This window comes from Mercenaria mercenaria, chromosome 2 (genome assembly GCF_021730395.1).
Source record: "Mercenaria mercenaria strain notata chromosome 2, MADL_Memer_1, whole genome shotgun sequence".
NCBI classification, from domain to species: Eukaryota; Metazoa; Mollusca; class Bivalvia; order Venerida; family Veneridae; genus Mercenaria; species Mercenaria mercenaria.
In genome coordinates this window covers 100,142,581-100,163,401 of record NC_069362.1, presented here as the reverse complement: position 1 = coordinate 100,163,401, position 20,821 = coordinate 100,142,581, and the positions used below count along the sequence as shown (strand labels likewise).

Sequence of the window (20,821 nt, the reverse complement as noted above, 5' to 3'; positions counted from 1 at the left end):
CATGGGGTCTTTATGAAAATTGGTCAGAATGTTCACCTTGATGATATCTAGGTCAAGTTCGAAACTGGGTTACGTGCGGTCAAAAACTAGGTCAGTAGGTCTAAAAATAGAAAAACCTTGTGACCTCTCTAGAGGCTATATATTTTAAAGATCTTCATGAAAATTGGTCAGAATGTTCACCTTGATGATATCTAGGTCAAGTTCGAATCTAGGTCACGTGCCATCAAAAACTAGGTCAGTAGGTCAAATAATAGAAAAACCTTGTGACCTCTCTAAAGGCCAATTTTTTCATGGGATCTGTATGAAAGTTGGTCTGAATGTTTACCTTGATGATATCTAGGTCAAGTTTGAAACTGGGTCATGTGCGGTCAAAAACTAGGTCAGTAGGTCTAAAAATAGAAAAACCTTGTGACCTCTTTAGAGGCCATACTTTTGAATGGATCTTCATAAAAATTGGTCAGAATGCTCATCCTGATGATATCTAGGTCAAATTTGAAACTTGGTCACGTGCACTCAAAAAGTAGGTCAGTAGGTCAAATAATGAAAAAACCTTGTGACCTCTCTAGAGGCCATATTTTTCATGGGATATGTATGAAAGTTGGTCTGACTGTTCATCTTGATGATATATAGGTCAAGTTTGAAACTTGGTCAGCTGCGGTCAAAAACTAGGTCAGTAGGTCTAAAATTAGAAAAATCTTTTGACCTCTCTAGAGGCCATATTTTTCAATAGATCTTCATGAAAATTGGTCTGAATGTTCACCTTGATGGTATCTAGGTAAGTTTTGAAACTGGGTCACATGCGGTCAAAAACTAGGCCAGTAGGTATAAAAATAGAAAAACCTTGTGACCTCTCTAGAGGCCATATTTTTCATGAGATCTTCATGAAAATTAGTGAGAATGTTCACCTTGATGATATCTAGGTCAAGTTCAAAACAGGGTCACGTACCTTTGAAAACTAGGTCAATAGGTCAAATAATAGAAAAACCTTGTGACCTCTGTAGAGGCCATATTTTTCAATGGATCTTCATGAAAATTGGTCAGAATTTTTATCTTGATGATATCTAGATCAAATTCAAAACTGGGTCACATGAGCTCAAAAACTAGGTCACTATATCAAATAATAGAAAAAACGACGTCATACTCAAAACTGGGTCATGTGGGAACAGGTGAGCGATTCAGGACCATCATGGTCCTCTTGTTTAACTTTTGTACTGAGTTACTTCCCCTAGTCTATTTTTAGAAATTCTATTTTTAGATTTTGGGTACTTTTTAGCTCACCTGTCACAAAGCGACAAGGTGAGCTTTTGTGATCGCGAGACGTCCGTCCGTCCGTAAACTTTTGCTTGTCACCACTCTAGAGGTCACATTTTTTGTGGGATCTTTATGAAAGTTGGTCAGAATGTTCATCTTGATGATATCTAGGTCAAATTCGAAACTGGGTTACGTGCCTTCAAAAACTAGGTCAGTAGGTATAAAAATAGAAAAACCTTTTGACCTCTCTAGAGGCCATATATTTCACAAGATATTCATGAAAATTGGTCAGAATGTTCACTTTGATGATATCTAGGTCAAGTTCGAAACTGGGTCACGTGCCATCAAAAACTAGGTCAGTAGGTCTAAAAATAGAAAAACCTTGTGACCTCTCTAGAGGCCATATATTTCACAAGCTCTTCATGAAAATTGGTCAGAACGTTCAACTTGATGATATCTAGGTCAAGTTCGAAACTGGGTCACGTGCAATCAAAACTAGGTCAGTAGGTCAAATAATAGAAAAACCTTGTGACCTCTCTAAAGGCCATATTTTTCATGGGATCTGTATGAAAGTTGGTCTGAATGTTCATCTTGATGATATTTAGGTCAAGTTCGAAACTGGGTCACGTTCGGTCAAAAACTAGGTCAGAAGGTCTAAAAATAGAAAAACCTTGTGACCTCTCTAGAGGCCATATATTTCATGAGATCTTCATGAAAATTGGTCAGAATGTTCACCTTGATGATATCTAGGTCAGGTTTGAAAGTGGGTCACGTGCCATCAAAAACTAGGTCAGTAGGTCAAGTAATAGAAAAACCTTGTGACCTCTCTAAAGGCCATATTTTTCATGGGATCTGTATGAAAGTTGGTCTGAATGTTCATCTTGATGATATCTAGGTCAAGTTCAAAACAGGGTCATGTGCGGTCAAAAACTAGGTCAGTAGGTCTAAAAATAGAAAAACCTTGTGACCTCTCTAAAGGCCATACTTTTTAATGGATCTTCATGAAAATTGGTCAGAATATTCACCTTGATGATATCTAGGTCAGATATGAAACTGGGTCACGTGCCATTAAAAACTAGGGCAGTAGGTCAAATAATAAAAAAACCTTGTGACCTCTCTAGAGGCCATATTTTTTATGGGATCTGTATGAAAGTTGGTCTTAGTATTCATCTTGATGATATCTAGATAAAGTTTGAAACTGGGTCAACTGCGATCAAAAACTAGGTCAGTAGGTCTAAAAATAGAAAAACCTTTTGACCACTCTAGAGGCCATATTTTTTAATGGATCTTCATGAAATTTGGTCAGAATGTTCACTTGATGATATCTAGATAAAGTTTGAAACTGGGTCACGTGTGGTCAAAAACTAGGTCAGTAGGTATAAAAATAGAAAAACCTTGTGACCTCTCTAGAGGCCATATTTTTCATGGGATCTGTATGAAAGTTGGTCTGAATATTCATCTTGATGATATCTAGGTCAAGTTTGAAACTGGGTCAACTGCGGTCAAAAACTAGGTCAGTAGGTCTAAAAATAGAAAACATTTTGACCACTCTAGAGACCATATTTTTTAATGGATCTTCATGAAAATTTGTCTGAATGTTCACCTTGATGATATCTAGGTAAAGTTTGAAACTGGGTCACGTGTGGTCAAAACTAGGTCAGTAGGTATAAAAATAGAAAAACCTTGTGACCTCTCTAGAGGCCATACTCTTCATGAGATCTTCATGAAAATTGGTGAGAATGTTCACCTTGATAATATCTAGGTCAAGTTCAAAACTGGGTCATGTGCCTTTAAAAACTAGGTCATTAGGTCAAACAATAGAAAAACCTTGTGACCTCTCTAGAAGCCATATTTTTCAATGGATCTTCATGAAAATTGGGTCATGTGGAGACAGGTGAGCGATTCAGGACCATCATGGTCCTCTTGTTTACGTTTTAGATTATTCTAAGTATTTTTAAAATTTCTTATAGTTGCCATTTTTCTGTGACAAGACCGTATTATAGGGGTATAAGTCACTCCTGTAACAGTTCTAGTTATATTCTATGGTTTGAACTGTGACTCATAACAGAGTTACCTATCCAAATCTACTACCCTGATGGCTATATACCAATAAAAGAAATTGTTCTTTGTTTCATTCAAAATTCAGCTACTTCAGATCAGTTTTGATACAGTTTCTAGATTTTCACTCTTGTCGTAGACCTATTTTCCACAAGATATCCATACATTTACTTCAAGAAAACAAAAAGAAAAAGGGGTGTTTAAATAGTATGCAGTGCAATGCAAGTCAGCTGAAGTCAGGTACCCTCATATTGCTGCATTTCAGAAAGCTGTCCGCAGAATAAACACCCTACTTTCGTTTTCAAGTAAACAACTAAAAAACGTGAATATCAGCATGAAAAGTGTCATGTAAAATACATTCTACGAGTGAAATAATGCCCATTTGGGCCCCGGTTTATGCGCAATTGCACTAAAAATGGAAAAATTAGGATCTGTTTATTAGGGACTTTTTTTCGACTACACCATGGAAGCACATTTTTGACCGAATTACTGCTATATAACCTGAAATTATAACCATCCTAATTATCTCCCTAAGCTAGAAAAACAGTAGTAAATAATGATGTGTCAAAGAAGTACAATCGTATGAAAATAGAAAATGTGAAAGGTTCATGTATGAAGTTTGAATTATTTGTTGTTGTTTTTTTTTTCAGAAACATTAACATCTACAGCAGCAGGTCCTTTTTGTGTGATATGTGAATATGTTATCGAGAAACTTGATGATGTTTTGAAGGGAAACAGATCTGAAGTGAGTTCAGTTGTATCAGTTATATTTTTCAGCTAGCATTGACATACTTCATGTTACAGCATGCTGGGAAACTAGATGGTAATGAACCCAACAGTTCTGATCACTGCTGAAATTTCATGTGCTAGTAAAGGACCGTAGTAGTTTTAATTACAGTCGAACCTGTTATGGGGGCAACCTCTCAGTCAAGGCCATAAAAACTTAACCTGCAATGATTGGTCATTATTTCTTTTTGTATTTAACCATAAACTGTAGTTTTACCTAACTTTAATGACCACTTGTTTACAGACCATTTTATGCTCATCTAACCCTAAGGAGTAGGAGTAAGCTGCCAGTATAGGTGGTTGGTCCACAGTCTTGGTTCACCATTTATATTTCAACATATCATAAGAGGCTACTGGCCAGAATGACACTAGGCGAGTCTGTAGCATCCTGGCATGGAACTTTGTCATGTTAGTTCAAGTTGTCTTGCTTGATTGAACTTTGGGACTTCCACAGTTTATACTCATGCAGTTTCTATATTGGTAAATAAAACAAAGTTGTTATTTATCTTAAATATTCTTACTGGCCTTTACAACACCAAAATGAATAGTCTGACTAGATAAGATAATAACATTTTATTTTGATTATTTTATCTATCTCTATGGCCAAAGAATTACTGGGCTAAATGTTAGACAATTATATATTTTACAGGCTGCCATAAAATCAGCCCTAGACAAAGTGTGCTCCCTCCTACCTGACACAATCAGTGGTGAATGTGATGAATTTGTGAACCAATACAGCAACATTATAATACAGCTGTTAGTCAACGAGATAGATCCTACAACAATCTGTACAATACTCAGCTTATGTTCAACAAAAACTGTGTCACCATTAGCAACATTGGTAAAAATCCTACCAGAAAAAGCAACAGGTAAGTATTTGAAAAAACAAATATAGTGATCAGATTGATAAATAATCTTTTTTTTTACTGTCAGATCAGATATTTTTCACTACTGGTTGGGAGCCAGTATCCGGACAGGACCAGTTTCCAGACACATGTAATAACCGCTTTATTTCGTTGTTATTCAGGTAATTGTTGTACCCCCCGACAACAAAGTTGTAAGGGGGGTATACTGGTTTCAGGTTGTCTGTCTGTCTGTCGTCTGTCCGTAGCTGCAATCTTGTGCGCACCATCTCTCCTTATCCCCTTGACAGAATTTAATGAAACTTCACACAAGTGATCAGTACCAACAGTAGTTGTGCATGGTGCATGTTAGGTTCTTTTAGAAAAAACATTTGCAGAGTTATGGGACTTTGTTTTTTTGTTACTATACTATATACATAGACACAATCTTGTGCGCACCATCTCTCCTCATCCCCTTCACACAATTTAATGAAACTTCACACAAGTGATCAGTACCAACAGTAGTTGTGCATGGGACATGTTAGGTTCTTTTAGAAAAAAAAATTGCAGAGTTATGGGACTTTGTTTTTTTGTTACTATACTATATACATAGACACAATCTTGTGCGCACCATCTCTCCTCATCCCCTTGACACAGTTTAATCAAACTTCACACAAGTGATCAGTAACAACAGTAGTTGTGCATGGGGCATGTTAGGTTCTGTCAGAAAAAAAATTTGCAGAGTTATGGGACTTTGTTTTTTTGTTACTATACTATATACATAGACACAATCTTGTGCGCACCATCTCTCCTCATCCCCTTGACACAATTTAATGAAACTTCACACAAGTGATCAGTAACAACAGTCGTTGTGCATGGGGCATGTTTGGTTCTTTCAGCGACAAAAATTGCAGAGTTATGGCACTTTGTTTCTTGTTAACATACTATGTACATACAGTCTGCATATGCAATCTTGTGCGTGCCTAATCTACCAAACCCTTGCACACAATTTAATGAAACTTCACACAAGTGATCAGTACCAACCCTAGTTGTGCATGGTGCATGTTACATTCTTTTAGATAAATATTCTGCATAGTTATGGCACTTTGTTTTTTGTTACTATACTGTATACATACAGTCTATATACATACAGTCTACATAATTATGCAATATTGTGTGCATCAAATTGCAATGTACTGTGTCAGTGCATGCGGGGGGTACATTCCTCACCTTAAGTGATAGCTCTAGTTTCATCTAGATCATTTAGATGTTTGTTCTTCATGTCTACAACAAACCACTATATTACAAGTCTGTATAATGTTACATTTTATGATGATACCTCATCTGTGTTTACAAAACAACTTGCTGTCTTAATGGGGCATGAAGATAGCATTGCGCATGCGCAGTAGTTTACACTTGGCGAGGTATCAAGTGTGGAAGAAATAATTAAACTACATATTGATTGTCTGCTGACATGTACTACTTTTAATTTCATGGTAATAGTTACATAAAATGCAGGGCTGTTGATTTTTGCACTAATTTTATTCTATATCTATTGGAATTATCAAGAATTCGTGTTAGGCGAAATTCAAGTTTTTTAATGTCAGCCTCTGTTTGCTTTCGTAGCTGCTATTGAACGTCTGGTTATGTTTCATATGCATTTTTGGAGAGATTTATGATAATGAAATGTGTAAAAATAGTTTAATTACTTATCTCGATATCAAAATAACAGCAAAACATCATCAAAATATTTGTCCGGATACTGGTTTACCTCACGGGGAAAATAACTTCTTTTTGTGACCCCATTTGAGGCCCCATGGAACCCATATTTTACGTCACAATGCGATGCTGATTACAACATCGGATGCAGAAGGAGCTGAAGTTTGTGCAGTGTGGGCTTCATTTACATTGAAGATTTTTTTAGGAAATAATGGAGTCGAAATATGAAAATGTGTCCGGCTACTGGTTCCCAACCAGTAGAGTAAAAGTTTTGTATTCTTAACTTGGAAAAGGTGTTATAGGTAGAATGTTCACCATTTATGGTCAACTTATGAAGTTTGGAGAGAATAGTCAAGTTTTTTTCATGAATACATATAAGAGTTATTTTCACCGCCAGGTATGAGTGGCTTTAAGCCACAAGTTTAATATAATTTTTATATACCATGAGATGAAAATAAAAACCATATTTGTGACAAGCACTTGTATTTTACTGTTCATTATATACTCCAGTGGTTGAAAAACATCATTTGTTTATATTTTGAACTATCGACAGCAACAATACCTTTTCTGTGCGGCCTGTATTAAGTCCTATTTTTGAAATGTATGAAAAGATATAAAAAATTGCTGCTTCGTCAAAGATATGTAACAGAATGTTAAGCTGTACTGTTGCAGTTCCCTATAATAGTTCCACAAATGATTGCTCTTTCAAATTGCGGGCATCTCAAATAGAAAGTGAAACAATGTATTGCATAATATTAATTTGTAGTCAACACAGAAGATACCTGAATAATATTTTGGCAAATAATTGCGATTTAAAGTTAACTTAAATTTTTAAAAAAATCTCAAAACCATTTACTTTCAGAAGTTTGTCATATATGTTGTCGTAAATTCTCATATTTGGTTCCGATTGAACATTAAAATTTTTATGGTATATTACTTTCTTAATTGTAAACAATGATCTCATTTGTATGCCATTACATACATGTAATCATGGTTTTTCTCATATGAGTGATAATATCCTTTCACAGCTAATGAAGCTGTATTGTACCAATACATCAAACATTTAACATCTCAGATTGATCCAAGCATTAATTATCTGAGAAATGATTTAGAATAAACTTTTATAGTATACCTATATAAATTTTATAAAAAAATCGACTTGTATTTCACAAGTAAATATGAATAGGCAGAAAAAAATTTGTATTGTACCTTTTGTATTATATGTTGCCGGACTGCCTTCATTAATATGCATGACCTGACACAGTTCTATAAATAGCACACATAAAACTTTTCTAAGTTCCATTTTAACATCAATAAACATTGAAGATTTCATTCAATAACAAAACAACAAACAAAAAGGTGGAGGTGTATAATAAAAGAGTCATTATAACAGTAGTTCGATCTGGGATTTTGTATTCGGCTCTCATGGATTTTTCAAGGTCGAATCACACTCGGCGCTTGCGCGCTTTGTGGGATCCGATCTGGCCAAAATCCACTCGAGCTGAATACAGCATCCCAGATCGAGCTACTATTATAGTAACCCTATTGTATTTACTAGTATGAAGAAGTTTTAGAAGCAAGAATGAAAAACACTTGGCAGAATCTTTGATTATTAGTCCAATATGTGGATAGAACTTTTCTAGATGTCATATAAGTATTTTGACATACTCTTGTAAAATACGCTTAGAAAGTTTACAGAAAAAATCAAATGTGCTTGAAAAAGAAACAAACATTTAACTGTTGATTCCTTGTGGCCCTTTTATGATTATACTTTATTCTTAGAACTATACCTGTCATTGCTTCAAAAAAGATTTTGTTTGGACATAGAAGTAGTATTAACATAGAAGTCAGTTATTTCATTTGTTATGTTTTCAAGCATTGGACAAACTGAAATCCAGTGGAGAATGTGTAATATGCGAATTTGTGATGAAAGAGTTAGACAGCATTCTTGAAGATAACAGTACACAGGTAAGTGGTTAGAGTTCTATGTCTGGCATTAGAAAGAAATGTTGAATCCTTGAAAATCTCTCTGTATATATATATTAATTATTTTAGGTTTTCTTTTATTATGCCCCCGAAGGGAGGCATATAGTTTTTGAACCGTCTGTCCTTCTTTCCGCAATTTTCGTGTCCGGTCCATATCTTTGTCATCCATGGATGGATTTTCAAATAACTTGGCATGAATGTGTACCACAGTAAGACGACGTGTCGCGCGCAAGACCCAGGTCCGTAGCTCAAAGGTCAAGGTCACACTTAGACGTTAAAGGTCATTTTTCATGATAGTGCATTGATGGGCATGTCCGATCCATATCTTTGTCATCCATGAATGGATTTTCAAGTAACTAAGCATAAATGTGTGGCACAGTAAGACGACGTGTCGCGCGCAAGACCCAGGTCTGTAGCTCAAAGGTCAAGGTCACACTTAGACGTTAAAGGTCATATTTCATGATAGTGCATTGATGGGCGTGTCCAGTCCATATCTTTGTCATCCATGGATGGATTTTCAAATAACTTGGCATGAATGTGTACCACAGTAAGACGACGTGTCGTGTGCAAGATCCAGATCCGTAGCTCAAAAGTCAAGGTCACACTTAGACGTTAAAGGTCATATTTCATGATAGTGCAATGATGGGCATGTCCGGTCCATATCTCTGTCATTCATGCATGGATTTTAAAATAACTACGCATGAATGTGTGGTACAGTAAGACGACGTGTCGCGCGCAAGACCCAGGTTCGTAGGTCAAAGGTCCTAAACTCTAACATCGGCCATAACTATCCATTCAAAGTGTCATCGGGGGCATGTGTCATCCTTTGGAGACAGCTCTTGTTTTTCGACTAATTTCAACCTTAAATGGCCTTCATCAGCAATGTGATAAAGATACATATGCTACACAATTACTAAAGTACAAAACAGGAATACTTGTCATGTGATGAAAAGTCTAAAAGTAGAATTGGAATTAATTGTCACTGTTTAACTTGTTGTTCTTTTTTAGCTCACCTGTCACATAGTGACAAGGTGAGCTTTTGTGATCACCCTTCGTCCGTCCGTCCGTCTGTCAACAATTTCTTGTCTGCACGATAGTGGTTTCATTTATGATTTTATTTTAACCAAACTTGCACACAACTTGTATCACCATAAGATCTCGGTTCCTTTCTTGAACTGGCCAGATCCCATATAAATGACAAATCAGATCCAATCGTAGTTTCCAGAGTTATTTTATATCTGATTACCTCCCCTGATTGTAGTCAAAATGGATTTATATCAGTAAGTACTTACAGGACTTATTTGAAATTTCATTATTGTCATTAGTTGGACCGAGCCAATCAGGGTAGATAACTATGGACTGATTTTATGTCAAATTACCTCCCTTTATTTCAAATTAAAATGGGTATATCTCCGTAACTAATGAAGATACTGATCTGAAATTTCATTTATGTCAACAGATTTATTTGGCAGATCCTTCTTTTGTTAACTTACAATAATTTTCTTTTGAATTACTTGCCTTTTACGTTACTATAAATAGCCTATTTTTAGTAACTTTTTTATTATTGGCCGTAGGGAAAAACCGAGACCACTTTTTTATGGTACAACATGGATGGTACCTCCAATGTTTAGGTGTATTTTGACATCTCTGTACCTTGTAAGAATTTTGTTTTTCTTTTTGGTTAAATTTCTTTCCTTTGTTGATCTAAGTCCTTTGGACTTAGATATTTTTTCTGAGGACCTTCTTGTCCTCAAGTGCAATGATAACAGGTGAGCGATATAGGGCCATCATGGCCCACTTGTTTTAAAAATGTTCATATATGTACATACTTTTCTCAAAGATCCCATATATCGAGAAAATGGAGACAGTCGTATTTCTTATCAGGTTGCATTCATGAAAACTTATTATTTCCAGTGCTGTCTGTTATTATAGGAGCATTAAGTCGTGTTTTCACTGGGCTGTGGAGGAAAGATTTAGTTGAATCCTATTTGTATTCTTCTTCTGTTGGATTAAATGCAGTATTTCAACAGTTTTTAACTTTTTTGGTAGAGGACAGTATTGTATGAAGTTATTTTGTCTTCCACCTATCACTTAAGTAAGTTGCATGTATGAGTAATATGGAAAATTAGAACTGATGTGGACACCAAGGATACCAGTTTGCTGACTTATGACAGTATAATCTAGACCAGACTGTGCGTATGAGCAGTCTGGTCTGGTTCCATGCCGGTCGCAAATGCACTATGCCGGTTTTCTCTAGTGTTGCTCTAACTAATAAAACTGTTTTCGAATAGCATCTAGGAAGGAACTTGTCAAATTTTCAGAGCTAAAATTATTTGTTATCTTTTAAGAGAGTGAAATAGATAAACATGATGATATTATTTTTAACAGGCTGAAATCGAAAAGGCTCTTGAGAAGGTGTGTTCTTTATTGCCATCGACAATCTCAGCTGAGTGTAATGCATTTGTAAAAGATTATGGACCCATAGTTGTGCAGTTAATACTTTCGAGGTTCACACCAGAACAGGTCTGCACTGCTATTGGACTCTGCTCATCCAGGCAACAAACTCAGTGGGGCACATTCGTCAAAATTCTTCCTGAGAAAAATAAAGGTAATAATTTTTATGCCCCCAAAGGTGGGCATATTAAAATTGCACTGTCTGTTCGTCCATCTGTCTGTGCATCCGTCCGTTTAAATTCTTGTCCAGGCTGTAACTCTGCCATCCATAAAGGGATTTTGAAATAACTTGGCATAAATGTTCACCATAATGAGATGACATGTCATGCGCAAGACCCAGACCCCTAGCTCCAAGGTCAAGGTAACACTTAGAGGTTATAGGTTAACAGGGTCTGTTTCGTGTCCGGTCCATAACTCTGCCATTTATGAAGGGATTTTGAAATTACTTGGCATAAATGTTCCCCACAATGAGACGATGTGTCATGCGCAAGATCCAGACCCCTAGCTCTAAGGTCTCAAGGTCACACTTAGAGGTTAAAGGTTAACATGGTCTGTTTCTTGTCCGGTCCATAACTCTGCCATTGGTGAAGTGTTCCCTATATTGAGATGATGTGCCTTGTGCAAGACATAGACCCCTAGCTCCAAGGTCAAGGTCACACATCAGTGAGTTGGATTTGAAGAAACATGCTGGTTAAGATATTCAAATAGCACTCTGTCTTTGTACTGTTGCAGTGAAATCATCAGATTTCCAGTGGCTCTAAAATTCCTCAGAAAGACATTTTTTCATGAAACTTGGCACATGTACATAGGGCAGTATAGAAAAAAAGCATATTTTTCTATTTTTAGCTCACCTGAACCAAAGGCTCATGGTGAGCTTTTGTGACCGCTCAATGTCCGTCATGTGTCGTCCGTCCGTCAACATTTTCTAAAAAAATCCTCTTCTTGAAAACCACTTGGCAGAATTACACCAAACTTCACAGGAATGCTCCTTGGGTGGTCCTCTTTCAAACATGTTATCAAAAAGAACTCCATGCAGAACTCTGGTTGCCATGGCAACTGAAAGGAAAATTGATATTGGCATGTGACATCATCTAATGGTCCTCTATGAAGATTGTTCAAATTGTGCCCCTGGGGTGAAAAGAGGCCCCGCCTCGGGGGTAGGAAAAAAACCTTAAAAATCTTCTTGTCTGAAATCACAAGTTTTTGATATTGTGTAGGTATCATTGCCTTGTGGTCCTCTAGCAAAATTGTTCAAATTATTACCCTGGGGTGAAAAGAGGCCCTTCCAAGGGGGGTCTCAAGATTTACATCGGCTTAGATAGGAAAGAACTTTAAGAATCTTCTTGTCTGATACAGCAAGGCCTAGGCTTTTGATATTTGTTATGTTGCATTGCCTTGTGGTCCTCTACCAAAATTGTTCAAATTATGCTCCTGGGGTGAGAAGAGGCCCTGCCCCGGGGGTCTCAAGTTTTACATAGACCCTAGTATATAGGAAAAAAACTTGAAAAATCTTCCTGCCTGAAACTGCAAGGCATAGGCTTTTGCTATTTGGTATGTTGCCTTGCCTAGTGTTCCTGTACCAAAATTGTTCAAATTATTCCCCTGGGGTGAAAAGAGGCCCTGCCCTGGGGGTCCCAAGTTTAATATAGACATATAGGAAAACAAAATCTTCTTGTCTGAAAGTTCAGTGCCTAGGCCTTTGATATTTGGTATGAAGCATTGCCTAGTGGATCTCTAATAAGACTGTTCAAATTATGCCCCTTGGGTTAAAAGAGGCCCCGCCCTGGGAGTCACTTGTTATATGAGTTATATAGGAATAGATACTTCAAAATTTATCTGATCATATTTCCTAGACTATTAAATTATAATTACCTGATGACCCCAAGTGATTAGGGGTCACTTGACTGTGACCTTAACCTACTGACCTACTTTATTTTTTTTAAGATACAGCCTTGAAATTTGGATGACATACACAGTTTTGCACACTGATCTTAAAGCAGCATGCCTCCAGATCGTTTGACAACAAAAAATAAATAAAAAAAATTCAGATATCTTGAAATAAATGCTATATTTCTTAAGAAGGCTTTAAAACTTAATTACTGACAAACTTTTTGTTACGGAAACACATGAGAATTTGCTGTTTTTACTACTTTTTACGATGAAAATTGAAAAGCATTTGTCACGTTTTTACTCCAGGTAAACTGTCTCGATTATAAATATCTATATTTTGAAATCATTATTCACTACTTCAGCTATAGCACTATTGGTTACGATAACAGGAAAATGTCTTTATTGCAGTGACTGTCCAGGGTTCGATTCCCGGCGCGGTCATCTTTTTATATAAGCCCGTTTGAAAAATGGGACGTATTATGGGAACGCCCCTGGCAGGCGGGCGGGCGGCGTCCACAGACTTTGTCCGGAGCATATCTTCTTCATGCATGGAGGGATTTTGATGAAACTTGGCACAGTTTTTCACTATCATGAGACGGATTGTCCTGCGCAAGAGGTCCCTAGGTCTAAGGTCAAGGTCACACTTAGAGGTCGAAGGTAAAATTCAAGAATGACTTTGTCCGGAGCATATCTTCTTCATGCATGGAGGGATTTTGATGAAACTTGGCACAATTGTTCACCATCATGAGACAGAGTGTCGTGCGCAAGAATTAGGTCAAAGGTCACACTTAGAGATCAAAGGTCAAATTCAAGAATGACTGTCCGGAGCATATCTTCTTCATTCATGGAGGGATTTTGATGTAATTTGGCACAATTGTTCACCATCATTGGAGTGTCATGCGCAAAAACCAGGTCCCTAGGTCTAAGGTCAAGGTCACACTTAAGAGGTCAAAGGATACAAGAATAATAACTTTGTTCGGAGCATTTCTTCTTCATGCATGGAGTGATTTTGATATAACTTGGCACAAATGTTCCTCAGCACGAGATGGTGTGTCATGCGCAAGAACCGGGTCCCTAGGTCTAAGGTCAAGGTCACACTTAGAGGCCAAAGGTCAGATACAGGAATGACCCAAGCATTTCTTCTTCATGCATTGGAGTGATTTTGATGTAACTTGGCACAATTGTACACCATCATGAGAAGAAGTGTCATGCGCAGGTCCCTTCTTTAGAATTACTTCCCTTTGTTGTTACTATAAATAGCTCATATTGTAACTTTTTCATTACTAGTCGTAGGGAAAAATTGAGATCACTTTTCTGTAGTACAACATGCATGTTACATCCAATTTTGAGGTGTATTTTGACCTATCTCTACCTGGTTAGGATTTTTATGTGGACTTTCAATTTTTTCTTTTGGATTTTTTTTTTTTATATAAGGATTAACTTCCTTTAGTTGTTACTATAAATAACTTATATCTTAACTTTTTTATAACTGACCGTAAGGAAAAACCAAGACCACTTTTCTGTGGTACAACATTGATGTTACTTTCAAATTTTAGGTGTATTTTAAGGTATCTCTACCTGGTAAGGAGTTTTTATGTGGATTTAGAAAAACAAAAGAATTACAATAATTAATAAACAACCACAAAATTAAAATTCCATTTGCAAATACAAGTGCTAGTATAAAGAAATTCACTGTGACGGGCATATATTGTGACATTCTGGCACTCTTGTTTCTTGATTTGGAACTTTTAAAATATTTTAGAAACACAAATTCATATTCTAATGTTCATAATATGACCAAAGTTCAATTTGAAAGAAAGATTATTTCTTAGCCAAATCTGGAGGCATGCTGCTTTAAAACTGAGTTTCAGTAACCATGAATGTGACCTACTGACCTACTTTCTTAATATTTTAGCATCAGTTTGCCATTTGAAACATGTGGCTTATATTACTCAGGTGAGCGATTCAGGGTCATCATGACTCTCTTGTTAACTATGCTAACCCTTGCCCAGCTAAATTTCTATAATGAACTTGTCCATCTTTCAATTTGGACAGTACCATTAGCTGTTAAAAGGGGTGCTAACCAAAAAGGTACTGACTGAATGGCAAACAGTACAAGTCAGACTGCATGGATGTGAAGGCTTGTCATGATCTACACTGGTCACAAAGGCAGAATCAGTCGTGCCCGGCATGATAAGCGCTAAAATTGGTAGATATGGTAACAAATATATCCTGTGACAACTTAAAAAGCACGAGATTTTTTCATAAAAATTGGTACATTGACAGAAGTCACTTAGGAAGGATATGCACATTTATCTTTTTCCTGTGTTTGTTTTCCAGTTCACCCATCTGTCCATCAGGCAAAATGTGGATCCTGGCATTACTTTAAATGTATAAGAGATTTTTACATGAAACATGGTACAGTAAAAGAAGATGATGTAGGGATAATATACGTTTTTTTGTGTATTAACGTCTGCAGAAGCCCGCGGGATTGTTTGTGACCGAGACCGCACACCGAGACTTGCATAAAAAAAAAAACATTACACGATGACTAAATGCATTGTTTTCATATGTGATGACTTGACGATTCCGGTACATTTTTTATTTACCATTCTTGTTGTTCTTGGAAATGGTAAACATGTTTTAAATATCCATAACTGGGGCACACATTACAACAACACTACTAAAAGCGTGATTTGAAGGTTTTTGAGCATCTTATTTTTAGCTCACCTGTCACAAAGTGACAAGGTGAGCTTTTGTGATCGCGCGGTGTCCGTCGTCCGTCGTCCGTCCGTGCGTCCGTCCGTCCGTCCGTAAACTTTTGCTTGTGACCACTCTAGAGGTCACATTTTTCATGGGATCTTTATGAAAGTTGGTCAGAATGTTCACCTTGATGATATCTAGGTCAAGTTCGAAACTGGGTCACGTGCCGGCAAAAACTAGGTCAGTAGGTCTAAAAATAGAAAAACCTTGTGACCTCTCTAGAGGCCATACTTTTTAATGGATCTTCATGAAAGTTGGTCAGAATGTTTACCTTGATGATATCTAGGTCAAGTTCGAAAGTGGGTCAGCTGCGGTCAAAAACTAGGTCAGTAGGTCAAATAATAGAAAATCCTTGTGACCTCTCTAGAGGCCATATTTTTAATGGGATCTGCATGAAAATTGGTCAGAATGTTCATCTTGATGATATCTAGGTCAAGTTTGAAACTGGGTCAACTGTGGTCAAAAACTAGGTCAGTAGATCTAAAAATAGAAAATCCTTGTGACCTCCCTAGAGGCCATATTTTTCAATGGATCTTCATGAAAATTGGTCAGAATGTTCACCTTGATGATATCAAAGTCAAATTTGAAACTGGGTCACGTGCGGTCCAAAACTAGGTCATTAGTTCAAATAATAGAAAAACCTTGTGACCTCTCTAGAGGTCATATTTTTCATGGGATCTGCATGAAATTTAGTCAGAATGTTCAACTTAATGATATCTAAGTCAAATTCGAAACTGGGTCACGTGCGATCAAAAACTAGGTCAGTAGGTCAAATAATAGAAAAACCTTGTGACCACTCTAGAGGTCACATTTTTCATGGGATCTTTATGAAAGTTGGTCAGAATGTTCACCTTGATGATATCTAGGTCAAGTTCGAAACTGGGTCACGTGCCGGCAAAAACTAGGTCAGTAGGTCTAAAAATAGAAAAACCTTGTGACCTCTCTAGAGGCCATACATTTTAATGGATCTTCATGAAAGTTGGTCAGAATGTTTACTTTGATGATATCTAGGTCAAGTTCGAAAGTGGGTCAGCTGCGGTCAAAAACTAGGTCAGTAGGTCAAATAATAGAAAATCCTTGTGACCTCTCTAGAGGCCATATTTTTAATGGGATCTGCATGAAAATTGGTCAGAATGTTCATCTTGATGATATCTAGGTCAAGTTTGAAACTGGGTCAACTGTGATCAAAAAGTAGGTCAGTAGGTCTAAAAGTAGAAAATCATTGTGACCTCCCTACAGGCCGTATTTTTCAATGGATCTTCATGAAAATTGGTCAGAATGTTCACCTTGATGATATCAAAGTCAAATTTGAAACTGGGTCACGTGCGGTCAAAAACTAGGTCATTATGTCAAATAATAGAAAAACCTTGTGACCTCTCTAGAGGTCATATTTTTCATGGGATCTGCATGAAATTTAGTCAGAATGTTCAACTTAATGATATCTAAGTCAAGTTCGAAACTGGGTCACGTGCGATCAAAAACTAGGTCAGTAGGTCAAATAATAGAAAAACCTTGTGACCACTCTAGAGCCCATATTTTTCATGAGATCTGTATGAAAGTCGGTCTGAATGTTCATGTTGATAATATCTAGGTCAAGTTCGAAACTGGGTCATCTGCGATCAAAAACTAGGTCAGTAGGTCAAATAATAGAAAATCCTTGTGACCTCTCTAGAGGTCATATTTTTCATGGGATCTGCATGAAAATTGGTCAGAATATTCATCTTGATGATATCTAGGTCAAGTTCGAAACTGGGTCACGTAAAACCCTGTGACCTCTCTAGAGGCCATATTTTTCAATGTATCTTCAATCAATATTATTATTATTGATTATTATTCAATTATGTCTTTATCTTTTCAGGATTCTTCAATTGGGGCGCATCTTAACCAATCTCTGTCTGAGGAAGAGAAAATGTTTACTTATTAGAATTTCTGCATTGATGGCAGAAAAATCATTCTTGAAATGCTCTTAAATTCTGCAAAGACAGAATTGTACCCATTCCTAAAATTTTTGACTTGCAATTATTAATAATAGAATGCTTTATTATCAGTAATCGCAGGCTTCAGCCGTACCGGGTAGGTGCCATTGGTAAAAAATGACTGTGTTGAGCGACCTGTGGAGTTTCCACATTTTCTATTTGCTAAATTCTGTCGGTTGAATTTTTTTAGCAGAAGTCCTCAGCTTTTAACAATTTGCAGTTTATCAATATAGATTATAATCCTTGCACAATAAGCATATATAAACAATAATTTCTGTTTACAATTACCAATGCAGAAAAGGGCCTCTTCCAGGGAGAATACTTCCTGGTTGATCATGGTTATCACTTTATTGTTTGCTTTATTTCTTGCATACTTATAAATTTTTGAAAGTCGTCTCGATACTAATATACTTTATTTGAGACGTATAGATTAAAAATATTTTCTGGTGATTGTCAAAGTAAGTTCAGTGTAATCATAGCTTGTAAATCGACTTTTAGATTTTGAAATTTCTAGCTTTTGCTCATTTATGAACATGTCATCAATCTTATTTTGACTAACAAACTTCTCTTTTTCTTCTAGTATCAACCTGAGCCTTCTGAATTTATAGAAAACACTTTTTGTGACCATTTACCTATATTATATTTATTGTGTTAAGACTTTGTGACTAAAAAGCTGATAGTGACAGACTGATTTTAGTGAATTAGTGATTTATCATACTGATAGTGACAGAGGAGTGTTAATAGTGATTCTACTGTGGAAGGAGGTGATCTGTTTGAGGACTTCGAGTGTTTGATTGACAGAGCAGAAGATAGGGGACTTTCAGGAGTGAGTTAATATAGTTTGAATGTAGACAGAAATATTTCTCCATTCCATGATTCGCAATTCTCTGATATATGTTTAATATCATGGTCAGTACTTAGATGAAAATAGATGATAAAGTAAAGCAGTTGTGTGTTCGTCATTTTAACTTTTACAAGTGTGTACTTTCAAAGTCTTCTGATAGTTGATGTATGCTTTAGACGCACAGTATAACTCCTCAAATCATGGTCACTGAACACCAAGTTTTAAGAACTACATGACATGTGATATGTCAACCTTTCCTGTAGAGGTTTGGTATTTGGCTTATTTGTCATGTAGGTTCCAACTTTCCTTGCTACTAGAGTCCAAGCTTATAATTTGAAATGATTGTATAAAGTTTAAAATATTTCTCTGTCTGCTAACAAACATCATATACATGAAAAGTTTATTTTATTGTCTGGTAGAGGGAAGTTGCATCATGTATAACTTTAAGCATAGATAACTTGTTTAACTGAAAAAAGTTATCTTTCATATTTATATTACCTAGGATGCCAAAGTTAAGGCAGAAGTCCTGTAGCCAAGCCAGGAAGGCTAAAACTGCTCTAATGAGAGAGAAAAGAGAAGCAGATAGAAGGATTGACATCAGTGATAGGTACATGAACACCAGCATGTCTTTGATACCATTTAGTCCTTACAGTTGTATATTAGCATTTTTTTTACTTATTAGACTTCAAGAATGATTTTCTTTGAAAACCATGATGTTAATTTATGATTGCATTCCCCTGTCACTATTCATAAAGATAATTATCCCTATGCAAACACATATTGAAGCAACATCTATAAGGAAATAGGGCGAGTTATATCATTGAAGGCTCTAGTTTAAAATTTATCTGTGTCCTGTGTTTATGTTTTTCATTTTAAAGCATTTTGAGTCAGACAGAGAAGTTTTTCTGAAAATGCACCTTTTTGTTTTATATTTTCAGGTCTGTGATTAAGTTAAATGGTTGTGAGAAGATTGGTGTCAATCCTGATGCAGCTTCGCCAGATGAGGGTCGGCATGACCCTATAGGTCCACTGTGGCCTGTGCCTAATGTCGCTTCTGCGTCTGGGCCATCTGGTATGGGTACAGATGGATCTTTTTGTCTGTCTGTGCAGGGCACTGATAAGCAGATGGGGGTCAATGCCCGCCTCTCTGAGCCCTTTGGGCCATCTGCGCCTTATGATTTGCCTTGTGATTTGCCAACTGATACACTTTATGATTTACCAAGCTGTATGCAAACTGTTTCTAGTGGCTTACCAAGTGAAACCACAAAGGAAACTGATAAAACTTTCCAGTTCCATAACACTATGTGTTCATCTGAAATAGAATCATCTGTTTTGACTGGTTGTGAACTTCCATACGTGGCTGTACCAGTCTCAAGACCAGGGGGTTCTGATGTATTCATCCTAGGCTCATTTCATCAAGGTGAAAGTATTTTCAGTGTAGAGTCACGTGGCAGGCAGTGCACATTAAATGCTATGTGTTCCTTGATTCATGCTAATTATTCAAGGTTGAATAGCAGCAAAGACTTGGATAATGTTCTTTTAGATGGGGATTCATTATACAAGAAAACTGTCACAGAGCTCCAAAGAACAAACAGATTTAGGAATTTCCTGCTAAATTTTGATGAACTACCTGTCAATATTAATATCATGAATAAACAGATTTCTGTAACCAAGTTAGAGGTTATCTCTGGTGTTTGTACACAGCAGTTTGCTACAATGAGTTTGCCTTCTCTTTATCAGTCTTTGGATACTGCATTTACCAAGTCCTCTCACTTGCTCCTTATGATGGGATCAGTTTGTTCTGCAGTGTTTAAGAGGGAAGACCAATATTTCTTTTTTGATTCACATTCACATGGTGCGACTGGATTGTCCTCAGAAAATGGAACATCAATACTCATTTCTTTCCATCAGTTACAAGATCTTGTTACATACATGTATGCCTTATATGACAGTATGTTGATCGACATAACAGCGCAATTTGACTTATTGCCAGTGCGTTTTGCCAATGTATTTTGTGAACCAGCAATGAGTTTAAGTGAACAGAAAGTTGAATTGGTCAATGTTGTTACTGCCACTCCTGGTTTAAATGAATGGGAAACTGTGACAAATAAGAGGAAAAAGAAGTCTCCTAGTCATCATAGTACTGCTTGTGAAAAAGAAACAGCTCCACAAAAATCGAACTGTGATTCTTGTGAAACACTCATAGGCAAGTACTTCAAAGATCAAATGCAAAGAAGTAAATTAAAGGAAAC

General features: G+C 36.6%; 1 protein-coding gene and 1 long non-coding RNA gene across 2 annotated transcripts in view; both read left to right on the top strand.

Moving 5' to 3' along the window:
• LOC123564714 (uncharacterized) overlaps positions 1-20,821 on the top strand; it is a 135,326-nt gene that overhangs the window by 80,941 nt on the left and 33,564 nt on the right. The window contains exons 29-32 of the mRNA XM_053527499.1: positions 3,960-4,054; positions 4,745-4,964; positions 8,533-8,624; positions 11,031-11,250. Of these exons, the coding sequence (XP_053383474.1) occupies positions 3,960-4,054; positions 4,745-4,964; positions 8,533-8,624; positions 11,031-11,250 (627 nt within the window). The remainder of the gene's footprint in view (positions 1-3,959; positions 4,055-4,744; positions 4,965-8,532; positions 8,625-11,030; positions 11,251-20,821) is intronic.
• On the top strand, positions 4,975-7,765 carry LOC128555300 (uncharacterized). The gene is made up of 2 exons (XR_008369960.1): positions 4,975-6,822; positions 6,950-7,765. It is a non-coding gene; the product is annotated as an uncharacterized LOC128555300 (long non-coding RNA).